At 40.3% G+C, this 23,601-nt stretch overlaps 1 protein-coding gene across 4 annotated transcripts in view; it reads left to right on the forward strand.

The window, feature by feature from the left end:
- Nucleotides 1-23,601, forward strand: part of AHCYL1 (adenosylhomocysteinase like 1) — a 64,345-nt gene that overhangs the window by 35,983 nt on the left and 4,761 nt on the right. For 2 of the 4 annotated variants that reach the window (XM_073666835.1, XM_073666836.1), the window contains exons 9-16: nucleotides 3,937-4,000; nucleotides 9,049-9,137; nucleotides 13,244-13,314; nucleotides 13,490-13,584; nucleotides 15,296-15,394; nucleotides 18,937-19,005; nucleotides 22,256-22,334; nucleotides 22,557-22,677. In XM_073666835.1, coding sequence (XP_073522936.1) covers nucleotides 3,937-4,000; nucleotides 9,049-9,137; nucleotides 13,244-13,314; nucleotides 13,490-13,584; nucleotides 15,296-15,394; nucleotides 18,937-19,005; nucleotides 22,256-22,334; nucleotides 22,557-22,677 — 687 coding nt within the window. Of the gene's footprint in view, nucleotides 1-3,936; nucleotides 4,001-9,048; nucleotides 9,138-13,243; nucleotides 13,315-13,489; nucleotides 13,585-15,295; nucleotides 15,395-18,936; nucleotides 19,006-22,255; nucleotides 22,335-22,556; nucleotides 22,682-23,601 lie in introns of those variants that run through there. The other 2 variants (XM_073666837.1, XM_073666838.1) reach the window with 1 other exon arrangement.

Genomic DNA, 23,601 nt, shown 5'->3' on the forward strand with positions numbered 1-23,601 from the left:
GCATATCAGAGCTTCTCCATGTGGAGTCAGGCTGTGTCTGACAGCCGGCCCCATGGTTCCGCAGCTGCTATATTATGCAGCTGCATTTTAGAATGTCACTGCACAGTAGAACTTGGACTGTCCGGACATTTATAGCCTATGGGTGGTCGAGAAGGAAGAAAAGTAGGCAAAGTACACAAAAATATGATTAGAAAAAAAATTATTCATTGTGCAAATAGTGAAACATAATTTCTTCCCACTAAGATATTTTTTATGTTGGTATAATCAACAATAAAAGACGTTTTGCTCATCAAACATCGGAGTCATATGTTAATCATATTGGTATTGCATATGTAAATGTTCTATTATTCAACTTAACCCCTTTTAAAGCCCAAGACCTATTAATACGCGTCTGTGCCCTGGGCTTTAAGAGCCTGACCCGTATTAATACGTCATTGCCATCGCGCGCACACAGGCTGTGCGGACGCGATCGCCGCCGGGTTTCAGCTGATTGTCACAGCTGACACCCGGTACTATGTGCAGGGAGCGGTCCCGCACTGCTCCCGGCACATTAACCCCCGCAATGCTGTGATCGAAGTCGATCGCAGCATTGCGGTGGCTAAGGGGAGGTGATCGCAATACTCACCTCCTCTTCCAGCCTCCAGCGTTGTCTGCCGCGGCTTCCCGGATGTTGCCATGACGACCCGATGCATGACCAAACTAGCTTCACCCTGTGCAGTGCTGACAGCCTGCATAGCACAGGTATGGTGCTCCATTCCTGTGCTATGCAGGCGATCAGAATAAAAAAAGTGAAAGTCCCATAGTGGGACAAAGTATAAAAGTGAAAAAAAATAAAAAATATTGTAAAAATATTAAAAAATAAATTAATAATTAATTAAAAATAAAAATATAATGTACCCATCAATAAATATTATTATGGAAAAAACAAAAAAAACAATAAAAGTACACATATTTGGTATCGCCGCGTCCGGAACGACCTGACCTATAAAATTGTCCCACTAGTTATCCCCTTCAGTGAACACTGTTAAAAAAAAAAAAAAAAAACGAAGCAAAAACAATGCTTTATCATCATACCGCCAAATAAAAAATGGAATAACACGCGATCAAAAAGACGAATATAAATAAAAATGGTACCGCTGAAAAAGTCATCTCGTCCCGCAAAAAACAAGCCGCCATACAGCTCCATCAGCCGAAAAATAAAAAAGTTATAGCTCTCAGAATAAAGCAATGCGAAAAAATATTTTTTTCTATAAAATTGCTTTTATTATGTAAAAGAGCCAAAACATAGAAAAACGATATAAATGTGGTACCGCTGTAAACGTACTGACCCGAAGAATAAAGCTACCTTATCAATTTTACCACACGCGGAGCAGAATAAAAAAAATAAAAACAAAAACAATTCCTGAATTGTTGGCTTTTGTTTATTCTGCCTCCCAAAAATCGGAATAGAAAGCGATCAAAAATTGTCACGTGCCTGAAAATGGCACCAATAAAAACGTCAACTCATCCCGCAAAAAACAAGCCGTCACATGACTCTGTCGGCCAAAATATGGAAAAATAGCTCTCAAAATATGGCGATGCAAAAACTAGATTTTACAAAAAAATGCGTCTTTTAGTGTGTGACAGCTGTCAATCATAAAAACCCGATATGATTCTGGTATCTCTGTAGTTGCACCGACCCGAAGAATAAAGTCATCTAATCACTTATACCACATGAGGAACGGCCTAAAAAATAAACTCTCGGGTTAGGGTTGTGCTAGGGTTAGGGTTGGGGTTGGGGTTAGGGTTGTGCTAGGGTTAGGGTTGGGGTTAGGGTTGAGCTAGGGTTGTGCTAGGGTTGGGGTTAGGGCTAGGGTTGGGGCTAGGGTTGGGGCTAGGGTTGGGGCTAGGGTTGGGCTAGGGTTGAGCTAGGGTTGAGCTAGGGTTGAGCTAGGGTTGAGCTAGGGTTGGGCTAGGGTTAGGGTTGGGGTTGGGTTAGAGTTGGGATTTTTTTTCCAAAGTAAAAAAAAAGATGACGATATGGCAACTAGTGTTGAGCGCAAGTGCTCGCTACTTGAGTTTGCATCGGGTGCTCGGGTATGCACTGAGTATCGCGGGTGCTCAAGTGACATGCTCGAGTCTCCGCCCCATATGCTTCGCGGCCAAAAAAATCTCACGGGGATTGCCTGCCATGCATGAGCGATCCCCGCATGTTTTTTTTTGGGTGTCTAATAACTGTGAAACATGCGGGCGGGGACTCAAGCATGTCACTCGAGCACCCGTGATACATGGTGAATACCTGAGAAACGCAATGCAAATTCAAGTAGCGAGCACTTGCGCTCAAGACTAATGACAACTTATTCAATATGATGACCTAATGTTATCAAATTCTATGTCGTACCTCTGGGTTCAAAATGTTCACTATACCCCTTGATAAAATCCTTGAGGGGTGTAGTTTCCAAAATGAGGTCACTTGTGGGGGGTTTCTACTATTTAGGCCCATCAGGGGCTCTCCAAACGCAACATGGCGTCCTCTCTCGATTCCAGACGATTTTGCGTTCAAAAAGTCACACAGTGCTCCTTCCCTTCTGAACTCTGCCGTGCGCCCAAACACTGTATTTTACTCACATATAGGGTATTGGCATACTCAGGAGAAATTGCACAAAAGTTTTTGGGGTCCATTTTCTCCTCTTACCCTTGTGAAAATAAAAAAATTGGGGCTAAAACATAATTTTTGTGGAAAAAGTTTGATTTTTTTATTTTCACGGCTCCATGTTATAATCTTCTGTAAAGGACTTGGAGGTTCAGGGTGCTCACCACACATCTAGATAAGTTCGTTGAGGGGTCTAGTTTCCAAAATGGTGTCACTTGTGGGGGGTTTCCACTGTTTAGGCACATCAGGGGCTCCCCAAATGCAACATGGCGTCCGCTAATTTTTCAAGCAAATTTTACATTCAAAAAGTCAAATGGCGCTCCTTCTCTTCCGAACCCTGCCGTGCGCCCAAACAGTGTTTTTTCCCCACATATGGGGTATCTGCGTGCCCAGGGGAAATTGCACAACAAATTTTGGGGTCCATTTTTTCCTGTTACCCCTGCGAAAATAAAAAAAACTTGGGTCTAAAGTAACATTTTTGTGAAAAAAAGTTAAATGTTCGTTTTTTTTCTTCCACATTCCAAAAATTCCTGTGAAGCACCTGAAGGGTTAATAAAGTCCTTGAATGTGGTTTTGAGCACCTTGAGGGGTGCAGTTTTTAGAATGGTGTCACTTTTGGGTATTTTCTGTCATAAAGACCCCTCAAAGTGACTTCAAATATGATGTGGTCTCTAAAAAAATGTTTTTGTAAATTTTGTTGGAAAAATGAGAAATCGCTGGTCAGTTTTTAACCCTTATAGCTCCCTAATAATAAAAAAAAAATTTTGGTTCCAAAATTGTGCTGATGTAAAGTAGACATGTGGGAAATGTTATTTATTAACTATTTTGTGTGACATATCTCGCTGATTTAAGGGCATAAAAATTAAAATTTTGAAAATTGCAAAAATTTTCAAAATTTTCACCAAATTTCCATTTTTTCACAAATAAACGCAAGTGATATCGAAGAAATTTTACCACAATCATGAAGTACAATATGTCACGAAAAAACAGTCTCAGAATCAGCGGGATCCGTTGAAGCGTTCCAGAGTAATTACCTCATAAAGTGACACTGGTCAGAATTGTAAAAATTGGCCCGGTCATTAACGTGCAAACCACCTTGGGTTGTAAAGGGGTTAATAATTCACTAATTTAAAAGGACAAAGGAATAGAGGGTGGGCACCATGGGAAAATATTTGACTACTGTCCTATTTAAATACAAAAAAACTTCATGTATCAGTACAACATGATAGATGTGTGTCTGTATATGTTGCACTTCTATTTTAGTTATTGATCATTTTATTTATTTCACTTTTATATTACTGCAGACTTAAAAGAAGCACAGATGTTATGTTTGGTGGAAAACAGGTTATTGTATGTGGATATGGAGAGGTGAGTAATATATAAGGCATTATATATGTGAATATTATGTTTTGATTGTATATGCCGTGGAGTGCTCTATGGGGCCATGTTATATACACCAAGTTTGCAGTGAGAAACAAGAACCAATACTGCAATACCCCTAGAAGAAGATGCTTTTGTACTCCAAAAATGATGAAAATATAAGTCTTTGTGTCTTGTGCACCATATGGAGGTTTATGTGTCTGGAAAACATCTGTGTGAGCCCTGAACACACCAACATGTATTATGATACTTTATGTCTATAGATTGGCAGTTATAAATTAAGGTTAGATATGTTGTATAGGGCACGAGAAATTAAGCATAGAATCTCAGGTTTAAAATTTAGAAGTAGGGGAAGTTCGAGTTCTGGTACCCGACCAAACTTCAGTCCAAAGTTTGGTTCAGGTACCAGAACTGTACCCAAACTTGAACCTGAACCCGAACCCCGTTGAAATCAATGGGGATCTGGACTTTGGAGCTGGAAATCGCTCTCTATTTTCCGGACTTCAGAACTGTAAAACGGACTTTCAGGAGAAGTCCGTATTTGGAGTTCACTACTAGGTGTCCGGTACGAACCTCGAACTCTACTGTTCGGGTTCGCTCATCTCTAGTTCGAAGCACTGATACAAGGTTGCATCAAGAGTTTTGTACACCTAATTGATTCAGTTGTTTTTTAATGCCTTCCTGATGCCGTCAATATTCATTTTTCCACTTGTTTTATTTTCCCCTTACTCTATTTTATTTTTTTCATTGACATAGCCATATGAGGACTTGTTTTTTTTTTTGTGGGAGATACTGTATATTAAAATAACACCATTCACTTTACTATAGAATGTACTAAAAACGGGAGTGAGGTGATGAAAAAATACACAACTCCGTCAATGTGATTTGTGCTTACTTTTAACAGCGTTCACTGCGCAATAAAAATGACCTGGCAACATGATGCTCCAGATCACTACAATTACAGCAATACCAAACTTGCATCACTTTTTTTTTAATAGCTTAGTAATTAAAATAACCGTAATCGATGGAACTATTTTAGGCTTGACTTTTGCATGGTGAACTGTTCGTTTTTGGTTGTTTTTTTTTTTAACCAATTTGGTATATATGGTGTTTTCATCACTTTTGATTACAGTTTTTTTTGGCGAGGGAGCAGTGATTGAAAAATTGCAATTCTTGAGTTTTGATTTCTTTTTCTTTACAGTGTTTACCATATGGGAAAATATGGAAAAACATAGTTTGAAAAGCCGACCGGGACAATAGAGTGAGACGAAACAAGAGTGGCATGGCTCCAGTTGTCTTCTTCTCCCCCTACTCCAGGTAATTGACAAATCACTCCAATGTATGTAGATAGGGAGAGATGGATCAATAAACTGGAGAGTAGCAGGGAGAAACCAACTGGGGGCTGTGCCAGACTAATCAGGTCTCTTTCTTTAGTTCCCAGCCATTTTCTCCCTGCCCTGCTTCAGTTATTTGATAGATCTCTTACTGTGTACACACATTGAAGAGACCTGTCAATCACCAGTGAGAAACTGGCTTTTCAAACTATGTTTTTTTTCCTTAAACCTTGCAGTCTTTCAGAGAAAAACATACATGGCTGCAATCAGGAATTGTTTTTTTTCCAGATGAATGGGAGAGTTGTAGAACATTATGCAAGAAAATCTGTAATCATCTGAATACCCCATTGATGTTTCTGCAAGCACAAGCACTGTAGGTAAAGAGGATACCAGTGGGGAGCAATGAGGCTTGGTGCTGTAGCATAAGGTAGTAGAAGAGTACAAGAAATAAAACAAGCAGCCAGATCACCACTTCATCTATGTCGACCAAACTAGCATATGAAAAAAGAAAATTCTAGCAGCATGACCATGACCTAGGACATTTCTATCTGAAATGCGCAGGTCGGCGATACAAGCTCTGGAATTTTAATGTGCATAAAATATAGTGGACGTTTTATAAGGATGTCTCCTTGATGCTGGAATTTTTTTTTCATATGTGGTAAAAGGGTAAGTATATACAGTGAAGGAAATAATTATTTGATCCCTTGCTGTTTTTGTGAGTTTGCTCACTGACAAAGACATGAACAGTCTATAATTTTAAGGGTAGGTTAATTTTAACATTGAGAGTTAGAATATCCCAAAAAAAATCAAGAAAATCACATTGTATAAATGAGATAAATTTATTTGCATTTTGCAGTGAGAAATAAGTATTTGATCCCTCTGGCAAACCACACTTAATACTTGGTGGCAAAACCCTTGTTGGCAAGCACAGCAGTCAGACGTTTTTTGTAGTTGATGGTGAGGGTGGCGCACATGTCAGGAGGAATTTTGGTCCACTCCTCTTTGCAGATCATCTCTAAATCATTCAGATTTTAAGGCTGTCGCTTGACAAATTGGAGCTTTAACTCCCTCCATAAGTTTTTTATGGGATTAAGGTCTGGAGACTGGCTAGGACACTCCATGACCTTAATGTGCTTCTTTCTGAGCCACTCCTTTGTTGCCTTGGATGTATGTTTTGGGTCATTGTCTTGCTGGAAGACCCAGCCACAACCCATTTCTAATGTACTGGCGGAGGGAAGGAGGTTGTCACTCAGGATTTTACGGTACATGGCTCCATCCATTCTCCCATTGATGCGGTGAAGTAGTCCTATGCCCTTAGCAGAGAAACACCCCCAAAACATAATGTTTCCATCTCCATGCTTGACATTGGGGACGATGTTCTTTGGGTCGTAGGCAGCATTTCTCTTCCTCCAAACACGGCGAGTTGAGTTAATGCCAAAGAGCTCAATTTTTGTCTCATCTGACCACAGCACCTTCTCCGAATAACTCACAGAATCATCCAGGTGTTCATTGGCAAACTTCAGAAGGGCCTGCACATGTGTCTTCTTGAGCAGAGTGACCTTGCAGACACTGCAGGATTTTAAACCTTTAAGGCGTAATGTGTTACCAGTGTTTTTTTTGGTGACACTGGTCCCAGCTGCCTTGAGATCATTAGTAAGTTTTCCCCGTGTAGTTTTAGGCTGATCTCTCACCTTCCTCATGATCTAGGACACCCCACGAGGTAAGATTTTGCATGGTGCCCCAGATCAATGTCCATTGACAGTCATTTTGTATTTCTTCCATTTTCTTACTATTGCACCAGCAGTTGTCTCCTTCTCCCCCAGAGTCTTACTTATGGCTTTGTAGCCCATTCCAGCTTTGTGCAGGTCTATGATCTTGTCCCTGACATCCTTAGAAAGCTCTTTGGTCTTGCCCATGTTGTAGAGGTTAGAGTCTGATTGATTAATTGAGTCTGTGGACAGGAGTCTTTTATACAGGTGACTATGTAAGACAGCTGTCTTTAATGCAGATAACAATTTGATTAGGAGCGTCTTCTAACTGGTCTGTAGGAGCCAGAACTCATAATGGTTTGTAGGGGATCAAATACTTATTTCTCACTGCAAAATGCAAATAAATTTATCTAATTTATAGAATGTGATTTTCTTGATTTTTTTTTTGGATATTCTATCTTTCAATGTTAAAATTAACCTACCCTTAAAATTATAGACTGTTCATGTCTTTGACAGTGGGCAAACTTACAAAAACATCAAGGGATCAAATAATTATTTCCTTCACTGTATTATTTAATGATTTTATATGTATTATGGCCTGTGTGCGTTTTTTTGTTTTGGACAACCCCTTTAATTATATGAGGACTAGTTTTATGACTTTTTTTATGTACAAATTGAGTGTTTTATTCCCTCACCACTTTCCAGACATATGTTTGCTGTCAGTGAATGAGAAATACCTAGTTTTAAACCCATAGCCCTATTCTGTGTTCAGCTGAGAAGTAGATACAATTTTATATACTCTAATCAATGTTGATGGTTTGTTACAATGTATTAGTCTGGACTGAGACTTTTTATCTCATAAAACATTCTGCAGACTGGATATGGTTGCATCCACTTTCCGCTGAGACAAGGACTAGGTTGTAGATGATTGCCGCTGCTTCTGGATGTGAGCCAGTGTTCATCTTGCACAAATATACTATACTTTTTAAAGGTCTGTTTAGCTATGTTCACATCTGCAATAGGAATTTGAAAAATGGAATTCATACGAGGTACATATCTGTCACATGACAGATACAAATTGAACCTAACATTGCTCATATTTCTCTATTTCTAATGGCAAAAATGACAGAATCTGCAACAAGCTTCTAGCTGAGCCTTAATACAGGTGTGAACAAGTCCTACACCAAATACAGGTATCCAGTGTACTACTCCACGCCAAGAAGACCCAACCAAACGTAATAATTCTTTAGCTGCTACAAATCAAATGATCAAAACTATAACTTACCAGTAACCCTTTAAAAACAGTAAAATCCTTCAAGCAGGGTTCACAAGTGTAAAAATACCTGAGGAAGCTGTTGTATGTCAAGTAATGACACACTGTACCTTCAGATCAGTGCACATCAGTCCACCTGTCACATTGAGCTATCAAAAGGATTCCCTTCCCAGTGAGTTGTAGAAATGTGAGGAGCAGAATTGCTGAAGATGAGTGGTGATAATATCCATGATGTATCAGAAATCCTGTGTCCCCACTGGTTAATAACTGACCAGACTGTGGCCCCTTGAATAACGAGATTGTTAGCTTTAACATGTAATATTATTTTTATATAGCATTACTCGATTTACTATTACTACTGTATTACTATATTATCACTACCCCATACCATAACCTACATATGGTAGCTACCCTGCATGCATAGGAGTATATTTCTTTTACGTTGAGGGTCCAAAAGGAGTAGCAGTGTTGAGTCTTGGTTTTATCAGCAGCACTTCATAGAAATCATTGATTACCCCACCAGATGCCTAACAGGGAACTCCGCTGTCATGGAGTTTAGCTGTTTCATAGAAGTTAAATCCTTCTAAAGTTAATGCAACTGCAAAAAATCCAGAAGAAATGACATCTAGGGGTTCAGGAATTGTAGGGCTGAGCATTAACTGTCTAAAAGACAACATGTTCACATGTATCTGTACATTATTATTTGTCTTCCCTGTACAGGTTGGAAAAGGATGCTGTGCAGCTCTAAAGGCTCTAGGTGCCATTGTACATGTCACAGAGATTGACCCTATCTGTGCCCTGCAAGCTTGGTAAGAGGTGGTGGGCACTCATAATAACATGAATAACTAGAAAATGGTATTTTTAATTTTCAGATAATTGATCAACATCACTTGTAAGTTAGGTCATCTAGTTGCTCTAAGCTTGGCTTCTACTAATAAAACACATTAATATTTCTTTAAAATTACCATTTTTAAGGTTGACACAGATGTAAATGACATTTCTCTCTACCAAGGTTATAAGCATTGTCCATGGTATCATTTATCTTTACCAAGGGTATAAACTAGTGGCTCTCAACATTTTTTGGTTCAAGGGCCACATTGCCAGATTGAAGTCACTCCAAGGGCTGCAATAAAACCTGGTTAATAGGGGGCATTACCTTCTGAGACATTTATGCCATATTGAATATACGGTATATGCCATAGATATCTAATATGTGCTAGTTCTTTTTATAGGACTCCCACCTCTCAAGAGTATATAGGTCCCCTTTCCACCTTTTGCAATCCAGAAAGGAAAACACCATATTTTTCACTTTCTCCATTCATGTTTTTGCCAGACGCTGAACCTGTCAATTGCTTGCTTTTCTCTTATAAACTGCAATGCATATAGCAGCACTCATCTACTTCTTTCTGTGCTGCTCAGGAGTTAGGACTCCAGAAAATATGGGGGAACTCATAGATGTCCACACTGTGCACCATTAATAGTTACCCATGCCTATGGTGCTACCAACAGCTCCTCTTTTCCCTGACTTAGGAAATATATGTGAGCAGCCACCAGACACTGTCAAGCTTGTCAGTGGCCAGATGGTTGAAGACCATAAAGAGGGTCATTACTGCCCACAGGTTGTGCACCCATGGTACAAACATTACCTGTGATACCTATATTTTAGGATACTTTTTTAAATTCTAGTTCTGCAGAACTTCCAGTAGGTCTTGATCTAAGTTCCAGTTGAGGCCAACAGTATCTCCCGAAAGTGTTTAGTGAAACTGTTTGGAGATATATATTTAAATATTTGTGTGTGCATGTATATGTGTGTGTGTGTGTGTGTGTATATATATATATATATATATATATATATATACATATATACATATATATACATATATATATATATATATATATATATATATATATATATATATATATATAAATATCTGTCCCCACCTTGTCAGTGCACATGTGACCTAAAGAGGTAGGTAGGTTTTCTTGTTAGCTCAGCTTTCCTCACAAACTGACTTACACTTCTATCCATAAAATGGCTGATGATGGAGAATTATGTGACAGACCAGTCCATCAGCTTCCACCAAATGTAAAGCACCTCACATAGGATAGCTGCTTTTTTATTTGAGGAGGCTGATGGACTGGTCTGGTCACATGCTTCCACATCAGCAATTATTCTATGGACAGAAATGTTATTATCATCAAGCACAAGCAGTCTATAAGACTAAAGGCCCCGTCACACTAAGCGACGCTACAGTGATTCCGACAACGATACAACCTGTCAGGGATCGTTGCTGCGTCGCTATGTGGTCGCTGTTGAGATGTCAAACAGTCAGATCTTCCCAACGACGCAGCAACGATGCGGCGACCCGTAACGATCTGTATAACGATGCACGCCTGTGTGTTTCTGTGTCTGAGTCGTCAACAAGGTCATTGGTAAGGTGTCAAACACACCTATGCATGCTACCCAGCGGGGCTTCAACGATCAAAGAAATGTCCAGACCATTCCGACACGACCAGCGATCTCACAGCAGGGGCCTGGTCGCTGCTAAGTGTCAAACGTAGAGAGATCGCTACTGAGGTCGCTGTTGCGCCACAAAACTTGTGACTCAGCAGCGATCTCGCTTAGTGTGACGATGGCTTAACTGCAAAGATCTTGGCATCCGAGCTTGAAGCCTTCAATCTGTTATCAAGAAGTTTGCTGCTCATGAAAAGTCAAAAGCCTTCCAGGACATGGTAGAAAGATGAAAATTGATGAGGGAACCCTACAAAAGGAAGCTGGTTTTGAAATGGCACTGAAAGCAAATATAACAACCAGAGAACTTCAGACTGAGCTGGAGAATCTGGGGTGATGGTTTTATCCTGTTCTATATGCCACATACTGAAATTATTGTGAATCTATGGGCAAAGGCCCAGGAGAACCGCACTGCTTTGAAAAAAGAATGAAAAGAACCACTGAACTTTGCCAAAATTTTCATAGACAAACCATGAAGCCTATAGAGAAGAATGCACCCTACATATAGTGAAATATGGTGTAGGATCTTTAGTGCTGTGTGGCGGCGTTGCAGCCTATGGGACTTGAGGCCTTGAATGTGTTATAAAAAGAATGAAATCAGGATTATCAGAGTGTGTGAAAGGTAAATGTGCCCTGGACTGGCTGAGTCATGATTTCAGTCCATTTGTAAATTTTTGGAGAAAGCTGAATTTTGCAAACATTTAGGAGAATTTCAGTGGAAGATGCTACCAACAGGCGGGTGCAAAAAGCTCACAGATGGCAACAAAATCATTTTGTAGCCGTCATTGTTGCTAAAACTTATTCAAACAAGTATTAGGCAAGGGATCCTACAATCGTACATATTCTGTGTTCCTTGTTCTTTTTCTAATATGTAAACCACATGTAGTTTCATGAAAATAAAGCTGTGTGTATGCTGAAGTTTTTTTTTTTGGATGCACTATTAAATATTCTATTAACACATAATTGGTACCAATTCACTTATTTCTAAAGACAATATGCTTTTTATAATAAACCATCAAGGGTGCCAATAATATACTCAACAGCTCATGAAAATGTGATCCATTGGTAGAATGGAGATACTTGAGGACTGCTGTTGAAAAACACAAGGTGTTATCCTTTTTATAATGCATCCACATCCTATACAATTTTATATGCCATGTATGTGAATTGTTAAGTAATCAGGTCCAAATATAGTTATAGCTTTTGATTCAAGCTTCTACTAAATCCACAATTTCGAAGAGCAAAAATTGCACACCTAAAGTTGAAGCCATTTTGATAGTCCAGTCTATATGTTGAAGTCTATGTGAGCTGGCAAGAAATCAAAACACTGTACTACACATTACCATTTAAAGTGCTTCTTCACAAGCCCCCACAATCTGGTCACAAACCTGTCAGTAAAATCCAGACTCATCAAGACCAGCGTTGTTCATACCAATCTTCATGAGTGGGTGTATTGGTGTCATACGCTTTTGACTCATTAAGAGGTGCATGTATCTTAATGAATCTGGCGCGTCTGAAAAGTGCTGTACGCCTTTGTGCACCTCTCCACAAATTTTACTCCTGTCAGAGACTGGAGTAAGATTTCTGGCGTAAGGTATGCTACATCTCACCGTTCCACCCGCCCCACCTGCACCCATTTTGAAGGATCCGGGCAAAACTGCTGTGAAACGAAAATTTCAAAAAATTTTGCGCAAACTTGCATTGCACAAAAAGTTTGCAACTATCAAAGTGTTTTACGCCAAAAATTTGGTGAAAATCCTTTGATTAATTAGGGCCTAAGTGTTCATTTTCATTCAGCCCCACCACAAGGGACAATGAAAGAAGGTCTCCCATGGAGTTTTTTTTTCACGAGACGTATGTGTGTATTAATATACTCCCCTACTGCCACCTTCTCCAGGATTCAGCGCCATTCCACTCTTCTTCTCAGTCACGTCACCACTCTTCAGACTATCCGACTTGCTCTATGCGTGAGTCGGAAGTCTCTTTTACAATGTGGAGCCTTGTTCTGACGGTCCATAGGCTTAGTGGGACCCAGAGAGTCTGAAGAGCGGTGACATCACTGGATATCGGAGAAAGCACACACACTACACTACGTGCACATACGCACACATTTATTGAAAAAACCTTCATGGGAGAGTTTCTTCGGGCAGTACACAGGATCCATTCAAACCCATGGCTTGCATATGAATTGCAGGACAGTACTATTCCTCCAGAGTGAGAGATGCTCTCTGTAACTTCACCCAACTGGTCAAGAAATGAGGATCCCGAACTAGAACGGGTTTTCTAACTGGACAACCCCTTTATACGATAAATTAAGTGTATGTAGAGTGTTAATAGCCCTTTTTATGTTCATGGGCTGTCACTGCCTGTGGTCTCAGTACAATACTTTTCTCTCCAATGCAGCATGGAAGGTTTTCGTGTGGTGAAACTCAATGAAGTTATAAGACAAGTGGATGTGGTCATCACTTGTACAGGTAACCAGGTATATGGCAGCTGGGATTTTTAGTTATAGACCATGAAATCCCATAACCAGTAGACATGCAAACTGCACTTAGCCTGAAGTTATAGACAACTTTCATCTGCAGTTTTTCAGGTATAATATTAGCATAAATTTTCCAATAAACATTGTGATGTTTCTTTGGTCCATAGGTAACAAAAATGTGGTAATGCGGGAGCATCTTGACCGTATGAAGAATGGTTGCATTGTATGTAATATGGGACACTCTAACACGGAGATTGATGTAGTAAGCACAATATTATTATTTTTTAGCATTGATTGTAATAGTTATTTAATATAATTTTACAATATTAATTATAAATTAACATACAGAATAACTACTATTAAAAGCTGCAAATAAGAGTGTATATGGAGCAATCATTATGAATTACTCTATTAGCCTTCTTTTAATATTTCACAGGCTTGAATGTTTAGGTATATAGTCTTCCAAAAACTGTGAGTCCTTTTTTTGATCTGGTTGCCATTTAAAAAAAAAAAAAAATCTCCAAGTAATGTGAAAGAAAAGAAGATTGTGAATGAAGTTTAAAGGGCACCTGCATGTCCCCAAACGCTATTAATCTGCAGATGGGGTTAATCTACAGTTTAATAGCATTACAAAGCTGTCTGGCCGCCTTACTAAGAGGGAATCTGTCAGCAGGTTTTTCCTATGTCTTTTGAGGCAGTGTTAGGAAGGAGACGAGACCCTGATTCCAGCAATGTATCACTTACTGGTGTGAGTGACTGCTTGGTGTCCTTTTTATAAAATCAAAGGTTTTACCTGCTGTAGATCTACCAGTTCTCTGAATGCTGAGCTCTGTATAACCCCATTCCTACCACCGATTGGCAGCTTTCTGTCCATGTAGGAATACACAGAAAGCTGCCAATCAGGGATGGTGGTGTGCTTGGACTACATGGCAGCAGATTTACTAGTCCTCTAGTGATAATCTCCTGCTGAGAAAACACTGAGTTTATCATAACTACAGCAAGCAGCCCAGTAAGTGACACAGTGACAGTTTTTCTGTCCCTGCATAATGCTGCTCTCAGATTAAATAGCAAAAACCTGCTGACATATTACTTTGAAAGTGCAGCTACTGGGAGAAAATGAACTATATTTCCCCTGGGAGTTGCTGGCTCTCAGTCATCCAGATATGGCCAGAGCGGCTACAGTCATCGCTCACAGTATTGTGTGTGGCCCTGCACTTAGATTGACAGCTCGCTCTGCACAGATGCTTAACAGAGCAAGCTTTCAATTGAAGTGCCAAGGAAGATTTACAGCCACCACTCACTGTGTACTGAGCGATGGCTGTAGCCATTCCAGGCATTTTTCTGTGTCTGAAAGCTGGCGGCTCCGGGAAAAACAAAGTTAATTTTCTTCCATTCAGGAAGGTGGCTGGACAGCATTGTGATGCTATTATCTTGCAGATTATCTCTTTATTTGCAGGTTAGAGGGATGTTCCTGGACTTTTATATTGATGGCATGAAATTAGGATAGGAAATCAATATCTGACACCCAGCACCCCCACTTATCAGCTGTTCCAGGTGCCGGCCAGGTGTGCTGAGTTGCGGAGCTCCACAACACAGCTCCATCAACTGCATAGTGCTGCAGCTGGGTACTGCACATCCGCCCCTATTGACTGGAATAGGGAGTGGATCTGCAGTATCTGGCCTTGGCCACTGTTCTGTTAACGGAGCGGTGCTGTGCAGCTCTGACACTTGGCCCACCTGATGCCGCCAGCACGGCGAACAGCTGATCGGCGAAGGTGTCGAGTGACGCACCTCCGCTGATCAGGAATTGATAACCTATCCTAAGGATAGGCCATCAATATAAAAGTCCCGGACAACCCCTTTAATAGCATTTGGGAACATGACTGGTTCCCTTTAACGCTAAAGTGCCTTAAAATTTAAAGTAATAATACACTGTAAAGAGTTTTGCTGCCTCATTTTAACTTTCTTTTCAGACCAGCCTACGCACTCCTGAGCTTACATGGGAACGTATCCGATCTCAGGTCGATCATGTCATCTGGCCAGATGGAAAACGGATAGTTCTGCTGGCTGAGGTAAGCACTTTGTCCAGTTTATAGGAGGTTTCCATGAGTTAATATTTATGACTTACCAAGTTCCTTCTGCTGGGTCCTTCATTGAAGTTTGGGAGCTCCATGAAGGTTTATGGACACTACAGAAACAGCTCAGTCAGATATATTCTACATTAATAGATATTCTACAGCAATAATATTATCTGGCAAGATCTTTCAGGGCCTCCTGGCCTTTGTATTATGTGAAATAAACTTTCCTAGGCATTGATATCCAAAAGAAAAGCTTCTTGTCAAGCCAATCAGTGTGGGGCTATTTAGCATCATCTTTAAAGAGTAACCACCATTTTACTGTTTTTTCCCCATAAAGCAATAGTACGCATGAAAATAAGAAACATTGTAATATATCTTATTAGAGAAATCTGCTTCTTTCTTTGCCAAAATCATTCATTTTCAAAATGTGTCGACACAGAATACAGGTTTTATAGCTCTCACCTCACTACTTATGTGTTGCCACAGTGGTAGAAGACTGTGTCCTGTTTTAGTTTCTTTTTATATATCAGATTTCACAGTCTAAGGGCTCATACCCATATGTGAGAAAAAAAAGTTCCGATATCTGGACGAGTGCTATGCGATTTTCTCACGTTGCATCCGTGTCACATCCCTATGCAATCTGATTTTAACATAGGCTTTTACATAGGGGAATTGTCTAGGTCAAATATTCTTCACTACATATATAAATATGTGTATGTATATAGATAGATAGATACAGATTGATAGATACATACACAAATTCATATATATATATACATAGATATAAATATGTGAGTGAGATATATATTCTGTGTTTTTCATGTGTTGCTTACTGTACATGTAATTTATTGTTAAAGTAAAGAATTTAAAAAAAAATGGCATGGGGTCCCCCGTAATTTATTCTCTAGCAGAGGTTAAGCAGACAGCTGTGGGCAGATGTGTGTAGCCTGGGAAGGGGGTAATACATGGACCTTCCCAGGCTGTTAATATCAGCTCTGAGCTGTATACTTTACTGGCTATTAAAATTGGGGACCCCCAAAAAAATTGACATGGGGTCCCCCTATTTTAACAGCCAGCAAAGGCTAGGTAGACAGCTGGGGGCTGATATTAATAGCCTAGGAAGGGGCCATGAATATTGGCCCCTCCCAGACTACAAACACCAGCCCTCAGCTGCCCCAGAAATGGCGCATTCATAAAATGCGCCAATTCTGGCACTTAGCCTCCGCTCTGCCCATTGCCCTGTAGGGGTGGCTGTGGGGTTATAGGGCTGGTGTTGATGTCAGCTTATAATGCCAGCTGACATCAAGACCAGGTTAGTAATGGAGAGGCGTCTATAAGACACCTCCATTATTAACCCCGTAGCATAGTGAAAGCAAAATGTTAACAAAAAACACCCACACCCAGAACGAAATGTTTTATTTGAAATAAACACTGACTCCTTTAGTAGTTCTAAATTAAACCCTACTTACCATTACGCCCATTCCTCTGAATCCCATGTCACCTGTAATAAAAATAAAATAATAAACCAACCTCATCCTCACCTTTCTGATGTGAAGAACATAATCCATTTCCAGAATCCATAATCCAGCTACATCTAAATGGCAGGCTGGATAGTAGCTGGATGCGACCATTCAGGCTACCATCCTGCAGGGACACTGAGGAGCGCATGCTTGCGCTCGTCAATGACTCGCAGTGCCGTCATCAAGTTGAGCAGGGTTCATGTCATGTGAACTCCATTCACCTCATTGATGTCAGCGCGAGCGTGGGAAAGTTCTCACGCTCACGGAGCCAGCAAATGACGTCAGCGCGGTGAGAACTTTCCCACGGTCGCGCTGACGTCAATGAGGTGAACAAAGTTCATGTGACATGAACCCCCTTTCAACTTGATGACGGCACTGCGAGTATGCAAGCATGCGCTCCTCAGTGTCCCTTCAGGATGGCAGCCTGAATGGTTGCATTCAGCTACTATGCAGCCTGCCATCTAGATGTAGCAGAGGTCACGGGAAAATGTTCTTCACGTCGGAAAGGTGAGGATGAGGTTGGTTTATTATTTTATTTGTATTACAGGTGACATGGGATTCAGAGGAATGGGCGTAATGGTAAGCAGGGTTTAATTAAGAACTATTAAAGGAGTCAGTGTAAAATTACGGGGAACCCCACACCATTTTTCTTTTAAAAATCTTTAATTTAACACTAAATGACATGTACAGTAACCAACACTATCACTGTACTAATTATATATGTCACTTTCATCTTTCTATCTAACTATTCTATGTGTGTATAGCTATTCTCTCTATTCTAATTTTGTCGGGTACAGCTGTGATTTTACTGTACAGAGCTGATTAATTGTCGGGTTTCAAGGAGATGGGTGCGAGGAAATCGGATGGCACTCGCATGGTCCGAATGCCGTGCAATTTTTTTTTTCACTCACCCATTGACTTGCATTGGCGAGTTTCGTCCGAGACACTCGGCAATACGCAGCATGCTGCAATTTTTTTCTCAGTCCGATTTCAGCTGAGAAAAAAATTGCAAATGAGATGTTACTCATTAATTAACATTGGTCCAAGTGCAATCCGATTTTTTATTGGATTGCACTCGTCCGTTTTCCTAGCATATGAGTATGAGCCGTAATCCTGTTTTCTGCACATAACCAGTATCTCATGCCCAGTTCATAGTATGCATTGTATAAGGCTTACAGAATAACAAATACAGTGGGAAATTATTTTACTGTCTTCTTTTTATTACTATTTAGGTTCAGTGGTCCTATAATATTGTTGTATGAGACTTGCATGCATACTCCCCTCCTGCTGTGGCACCGATCCAGTGATGCTGTCATTGCTATTCCTGGCGGGTCACATAAGATTGTTGTATCACAGATCTGTTGCAGCCAATTGGCGGTCTCAATATTTCATCACAGCGGATTTCCTCTCTGACAAATAGTAAAGGATGCAACTGATCAGCAGCCACTGATTGGCTGCAGCCGACCCATGACACAACACTATGACGTGATTCATCAGGAATAGCGATGATGACGACATTATCGGAAGTGACACTGCAGGAAGTTAGTATCCACTGTTTTTATTTTAAATAGGACCCTGAAGTGCTTAATCTGGGGTTCACCAGTATTGGACGACCCCTTTAAAGAAGCACTTCCATTAATTATTCTATTCATGTAATGTAGTGTGAGTGTGTTAATATTCTCACCTACCTCTGCTTTCACCAGTGTCCAATGTTGTTCTTCTCCTCTTCTCAATGATGCAACCATAATTGCATTTAGCCGGCGCACTCCATGCTCTATACTTGACCCGGAAGTCTCTTTTACATTGAAAACATATGGAGCCTCGTTCTGACACTCCATAGACTTACATTGTAAAAGCCACTTCCGGGTCACTGGCAATAAATTGGCAACAAATAATCAGCAAAAAAAGGATTGCCGAGAATGTCAGTAATATATGAACATAATGTCAAGAAATTGTTCACGTTCAATTCTGGCGTGTTGTTTTCACACTTATGTGCAACTTTAATATGTGTTGCAGGGTCGTCTCCTCAATCTGAGTTGTTCAACCATTCCAACCTTTGTACTTTCAATAACTGCAACAACAGAGGTAAGTTGTCAGAATCTGATTAGATGTTTTCATAGTCAAATTTTTTTTATATACACCTATTTGAATTAATGGTTGTACATCATTGCGACCACTGTATTGCCTATAAGATAATTGCATGGCCTAATTCCCTACCACATCACTGCACTCACATATACACACATAAAATCGTTGTGAACAGTGGCTTATACTAGAATAGTGATCTGTGAGTCTGCCAGAACACAGGTTGGGATTGTTATCTGCAGTTTATGTACATTGATAACACTAGTAAGAATTGAATTAAAACTATTAAAAGGGATTCCTTTTCCATGTACCTTAAATCTAATATTTTAGCATATATGAGCAGCATGTCTGATCTGTAATGGGAGTTTGCTTATGTGAGCATGTTTCCTCTTTGGAAAAGCAGCTCGTCCCCCCTTATGGCAGCTGCCTTGAAATTGCCGCAATTATGGTTTTCTAGCCCCTAAATAACCAGGGCTGGTAAAGGCAGTGATTTTCTTTAATTCATTTTATAAGTAGTTCCCCAATATATAATTTAGTAGGTATTCTCTTTTTTAATTCTTCCTTTCTAGCTTAAATTAATGGACTCCTTCCACTCAGTTATGTTTTGTAATCACATGGTGATATGTGAATTACATGGCTTTATGTTCTCTGAAGGGGGTTACTATCTCAGTCACCAGAATTGCCTGTTTAATGAATCTGTGTAAGGCTATGTTCACATGTCCAGTAATCATAAGTTAGAATGGATCCAGCAGCAATCAGTTATCAAAAAAGTGAACATAGCCTAAAATGCACCACACACTTCCTCAACAGGGGTGGGGCGTACACTACTATCATTGTTACTGCTGATGATTAGACAGCTCTCGTCACACAGGCATAATGAGGTAGATCACAGATAAGCTAAGCCTCTGGAATATAAGAGGGAAATGAATAGAGGGAATATAATCATAGTGTCCCTCCCTCCAACGGACCGTGATAGCGCTGGCCTTAACTGCCTGTGTGATGCCTTACTGATAATCATCATGAGATTTATAGTAGAGCATAATGGAATAATGCAATGTGAAATCTGGGAATCAAGATGGAGTCTGAGGCCTCGTGCCTACGAAGCAAAAATGCTCCAGATTTTTTCTGCATCTCTCTGGCAGGAAAAACGCATGCAGATTTTACATGCGTTTTTCCTGCCAGGTAGAAGCGTTTGTCAAGCGTTTTTGCATGCATTTCCCCATGTGGGTTGTCAAGCGCTTTTCCAAGCGATTTTAGCATCACTTGGAAAAGTGCTTGACAACTTGGTCACACTATATAAATCCATGGATTTATATAGTGTGACCAAGTTAATAGTTAAAAAAAGAATAAAAATGGTAAAAAAAAACAAAAAACATTATACTCACCTTCTGATGGCCCCTGGTCTCCTGTACGGTACGGCGGCTCGCGGTGGTGTAAAAGGACCTTTCATGACATCATTTAGTTATGTGACAGGTCACGTGACCGCCGATTTCAGCAGTCCTTTTACACCACTGCGAGCCGCCAGGGAGTCAGGATGCACCGTACAGGAGACCGGGGGCCATCAGAAGGTGAGCATAATGTATATTTTTTATTTTAAATTCCTTTTTTTACAGGTACTATAGTACCCGGGTCTGGATGAGAGTCTCCTCTTCTCAAGACCCGGGTACCATCCGCACATTGAATCGCTTAATATCCGCATGTGCACATGTAGTCATGCGGATGTTAAGCGATTCAATGCAAGTCAATGCCGGCGATTACGCCACGTATCCGCAAAAATAATGGACATGCTGCGGATTTTTCCGCAATGATAATCCGCAGCGGAAATTTCCGCAGCATGTGCACAGCACATGCGGATTATCATTGGGGACCATGGGACACGTATTACTAAGCGTTTTTTAAGCGTTTTCGCAGCGGAAATTACGCGGCAAGAACACTTGAAAAACGCGTAGTGGGCACGCAGCCTAAAGGAAGGCAAGGAGGAGATTGAAGAGGGAAATAATTACACAATGTATAAAAGCAGAGTGTGAAAGACAATCAGATTGGGGGTGCAGGCATACAACTGCTTTTTTGATGACTAGCTAGTTTTGTTTTTCTTTTTATGCCTCTGCATTTCAATATTCATACTTTGCAATTTTTTTCATTAAAGTGGCTGTTTAATGGTTTGATGTATGCAAGAAAAAAATGTATTATTTTTGCTGTTGTTTAATTATACATAAGTTAGTGTATTTAAAGGGTTAGTCCCTAAAAAAATGAACTTTCCGCCATCCATGGGACAGAGAATAACTTGCTGATCGCAGTGTGTTTGACCTCTGGGCCCCCCATGATCCCGAGAACTTAGCTCTGCAGCCACGTCCTGAGTGGAGTGGAGGTGAGCATACGTGTCCTGCGCTCCATTCATTGTCTATGGAACTGACAGAAGTTGCCAAGCACAGCACTTGGCAGCCTCAGAGACAATAAATGGAGCGAAGGACACAAATGCATGCCTCCACTGCATCCAGCGATTAGACATGCAGTGGACACACAGTGATCGCTAAGCTATTCCCTATCCTATCCATAAATAATAACTTCATTCTCTGAAGAGGCACTTTGCATATTTACTTTCCCAGAGGAGCATTGCACATCGAATAAGCCTCCTTACCTTGGTATGCCAGAGCCGGTATGACACTATTGCACCATTGTTTTTTCAGCTTCTCCACATTACTATGAAATGACTGATATGCTCCCATTTAAATCCTTTTTGTATTCTAAATGTTTGATACCTGGAAGTTGATGACACTTAATTATAATAATAATATGATTTGTGTAGAGGAAATCTTGTGTCTATTCTCATTTCATGGGCTATTGTTCCAGCATGATTTTTGTAGGCATAGTAATAGCACCTCCGTAATCCATTCTTCCAGAAAATTCCCTGCCTTCCTTGATGCATGGACATGGTCTTTTGTCTTGCTGCATAAAATTTGAAGCAAGAATATAGTAATGGGAGGGCACTCATACTGATTTACCAGAACATGAGAGCTAGTGGTATATTGTACTGACATCTCAAGCAGCCCACAACCCCTACAATTGTAACCTTTTTGGTGATCTGACAGGTCTTTAAATGCTGTAATTGGAAGTCCCCTTTAAATTGTCTTGAAAAACATGAGCTCCATTTCTCCAAACCTCAGCCACACTTAAGTAATGCCAACCTGCCCATTTTACCAGGAATGTGAATTTACTGCATGAGTTGTTAAGATATCTCCTTTCTCCATAGGCATTAGCAATAATTGAGCTGTATAACGCCCCTGAAGGCAGATACAAGCAGGATGTGTACCTGCTACCTAAGAAAATGGGTAAGTTATGGAATACTAGACACATGTTATACATTGGAGAGATTACAGCTTTTTATACTTTTATGGGGTGATGATACTTACCAATAAATTGTCTAGAATCCTCTCTGACTGCAAAGAGAAATTCACAAACCCGTTATAATGGACAATGTGATAGCACTTCTTCCTTTTTTGTACTTCTCCATATTTTCGCCACTTCTCATCACAACACTTTCTTCTCTCTAGATGAGTATGTTGCCAGTTTGCATCTGCCATCTTTTGATGCCCATCTAACGGAGTTATCTGATGACCAAGCCAAATATCTTGGACTGAACAAAAATGGACCATTTAAACCCAACTACTACAGGTAAAATGTTCTAATGAGAAAATAGCCAGATGGTGTAAATCCAATAAGAAATAAATTACAGACTACCGCTCAAACATAGATTTCTTACAACTTAAAGGGGTTGTCCGGTAAAAACTTTATCACCTAAGTTGATAACATATTGATTGGTGGAAGTCTAACCACTGGGACCTGCACCAGCCAGCAGGATGGGGGACTTTTATCCTTGCTAGAATGGAGCAGCAATACATATACTGAATTCATTCCCTATGGGGCTTTCGAAGTGCTGCACTCGTCTGTTTCCGGATGCCCCATACAGAATGAATGGAGCGGTGGTCAGGCATCTGACCTGCTGCCCCATTTTATAACGAGGACAAAAGTGCTCCGTTAGGGTAAATAAAATCCTATTCTGTCAATCAAGTCTTGTCCCAATTGTCAGACCATCACCGATCATAAGTTATCACCTGTCCAGTGGATAGGTGATAACTTTTTCCCACCGGACAACCCCTTTAAGGTCAGCAAGCCATTAAAAAAGAAAACGATAGACAAATTGCGGCATTTAAAAAAGTCTAGCCACTGAAAACTAAAAAGAAAACTCCTGCCGTAAAATAGTAAAAATAATTAATACTAATCTTCGAGCTCAACCAGCTTCATTCCAATGCTGCTTGGATCCATTTTGGTATGGACGGACATGTGAGTGCTGTGGCCAATCACCAGCTGTAGCAGTAACACTTTGGCTGCATTGGAGGGAAAGAAGGGTTGAAAAAAAGAGCAAATTTAAGGAGAATAGGAACTGATCTGCAGCACCCAGGAGCAGCCACTACGTAACGGTGCTGTTCCACTCTGTACATGGTTTACATCTGACCGCCAACATAGGATAGGTCATCAGTATAAAAGTAGCAGACAGCAACCCCGTTCAGAATTACAGGCACGGCCATTAATCTGTAA

The sequence above is a fragment of the Phyllobates terribilis genome, unplaced genomic scaffold (assembly GCF_046119375.1).
Source record: "Phyllobates terribilis strain yellow unplaced genomic scaffold, ASM4611937v1 Scaffold_2__4_contigs__length_985480577, whole genome shotgun sequence".
In the NCBI taxonomy this organism is placed as follows: domain Eukaryota; kingdom Metazoa; phylum Chordata; class Amphibia; order Anura; family Dendrobatidae; genus Phyllobates; species Phyllobates terribilis.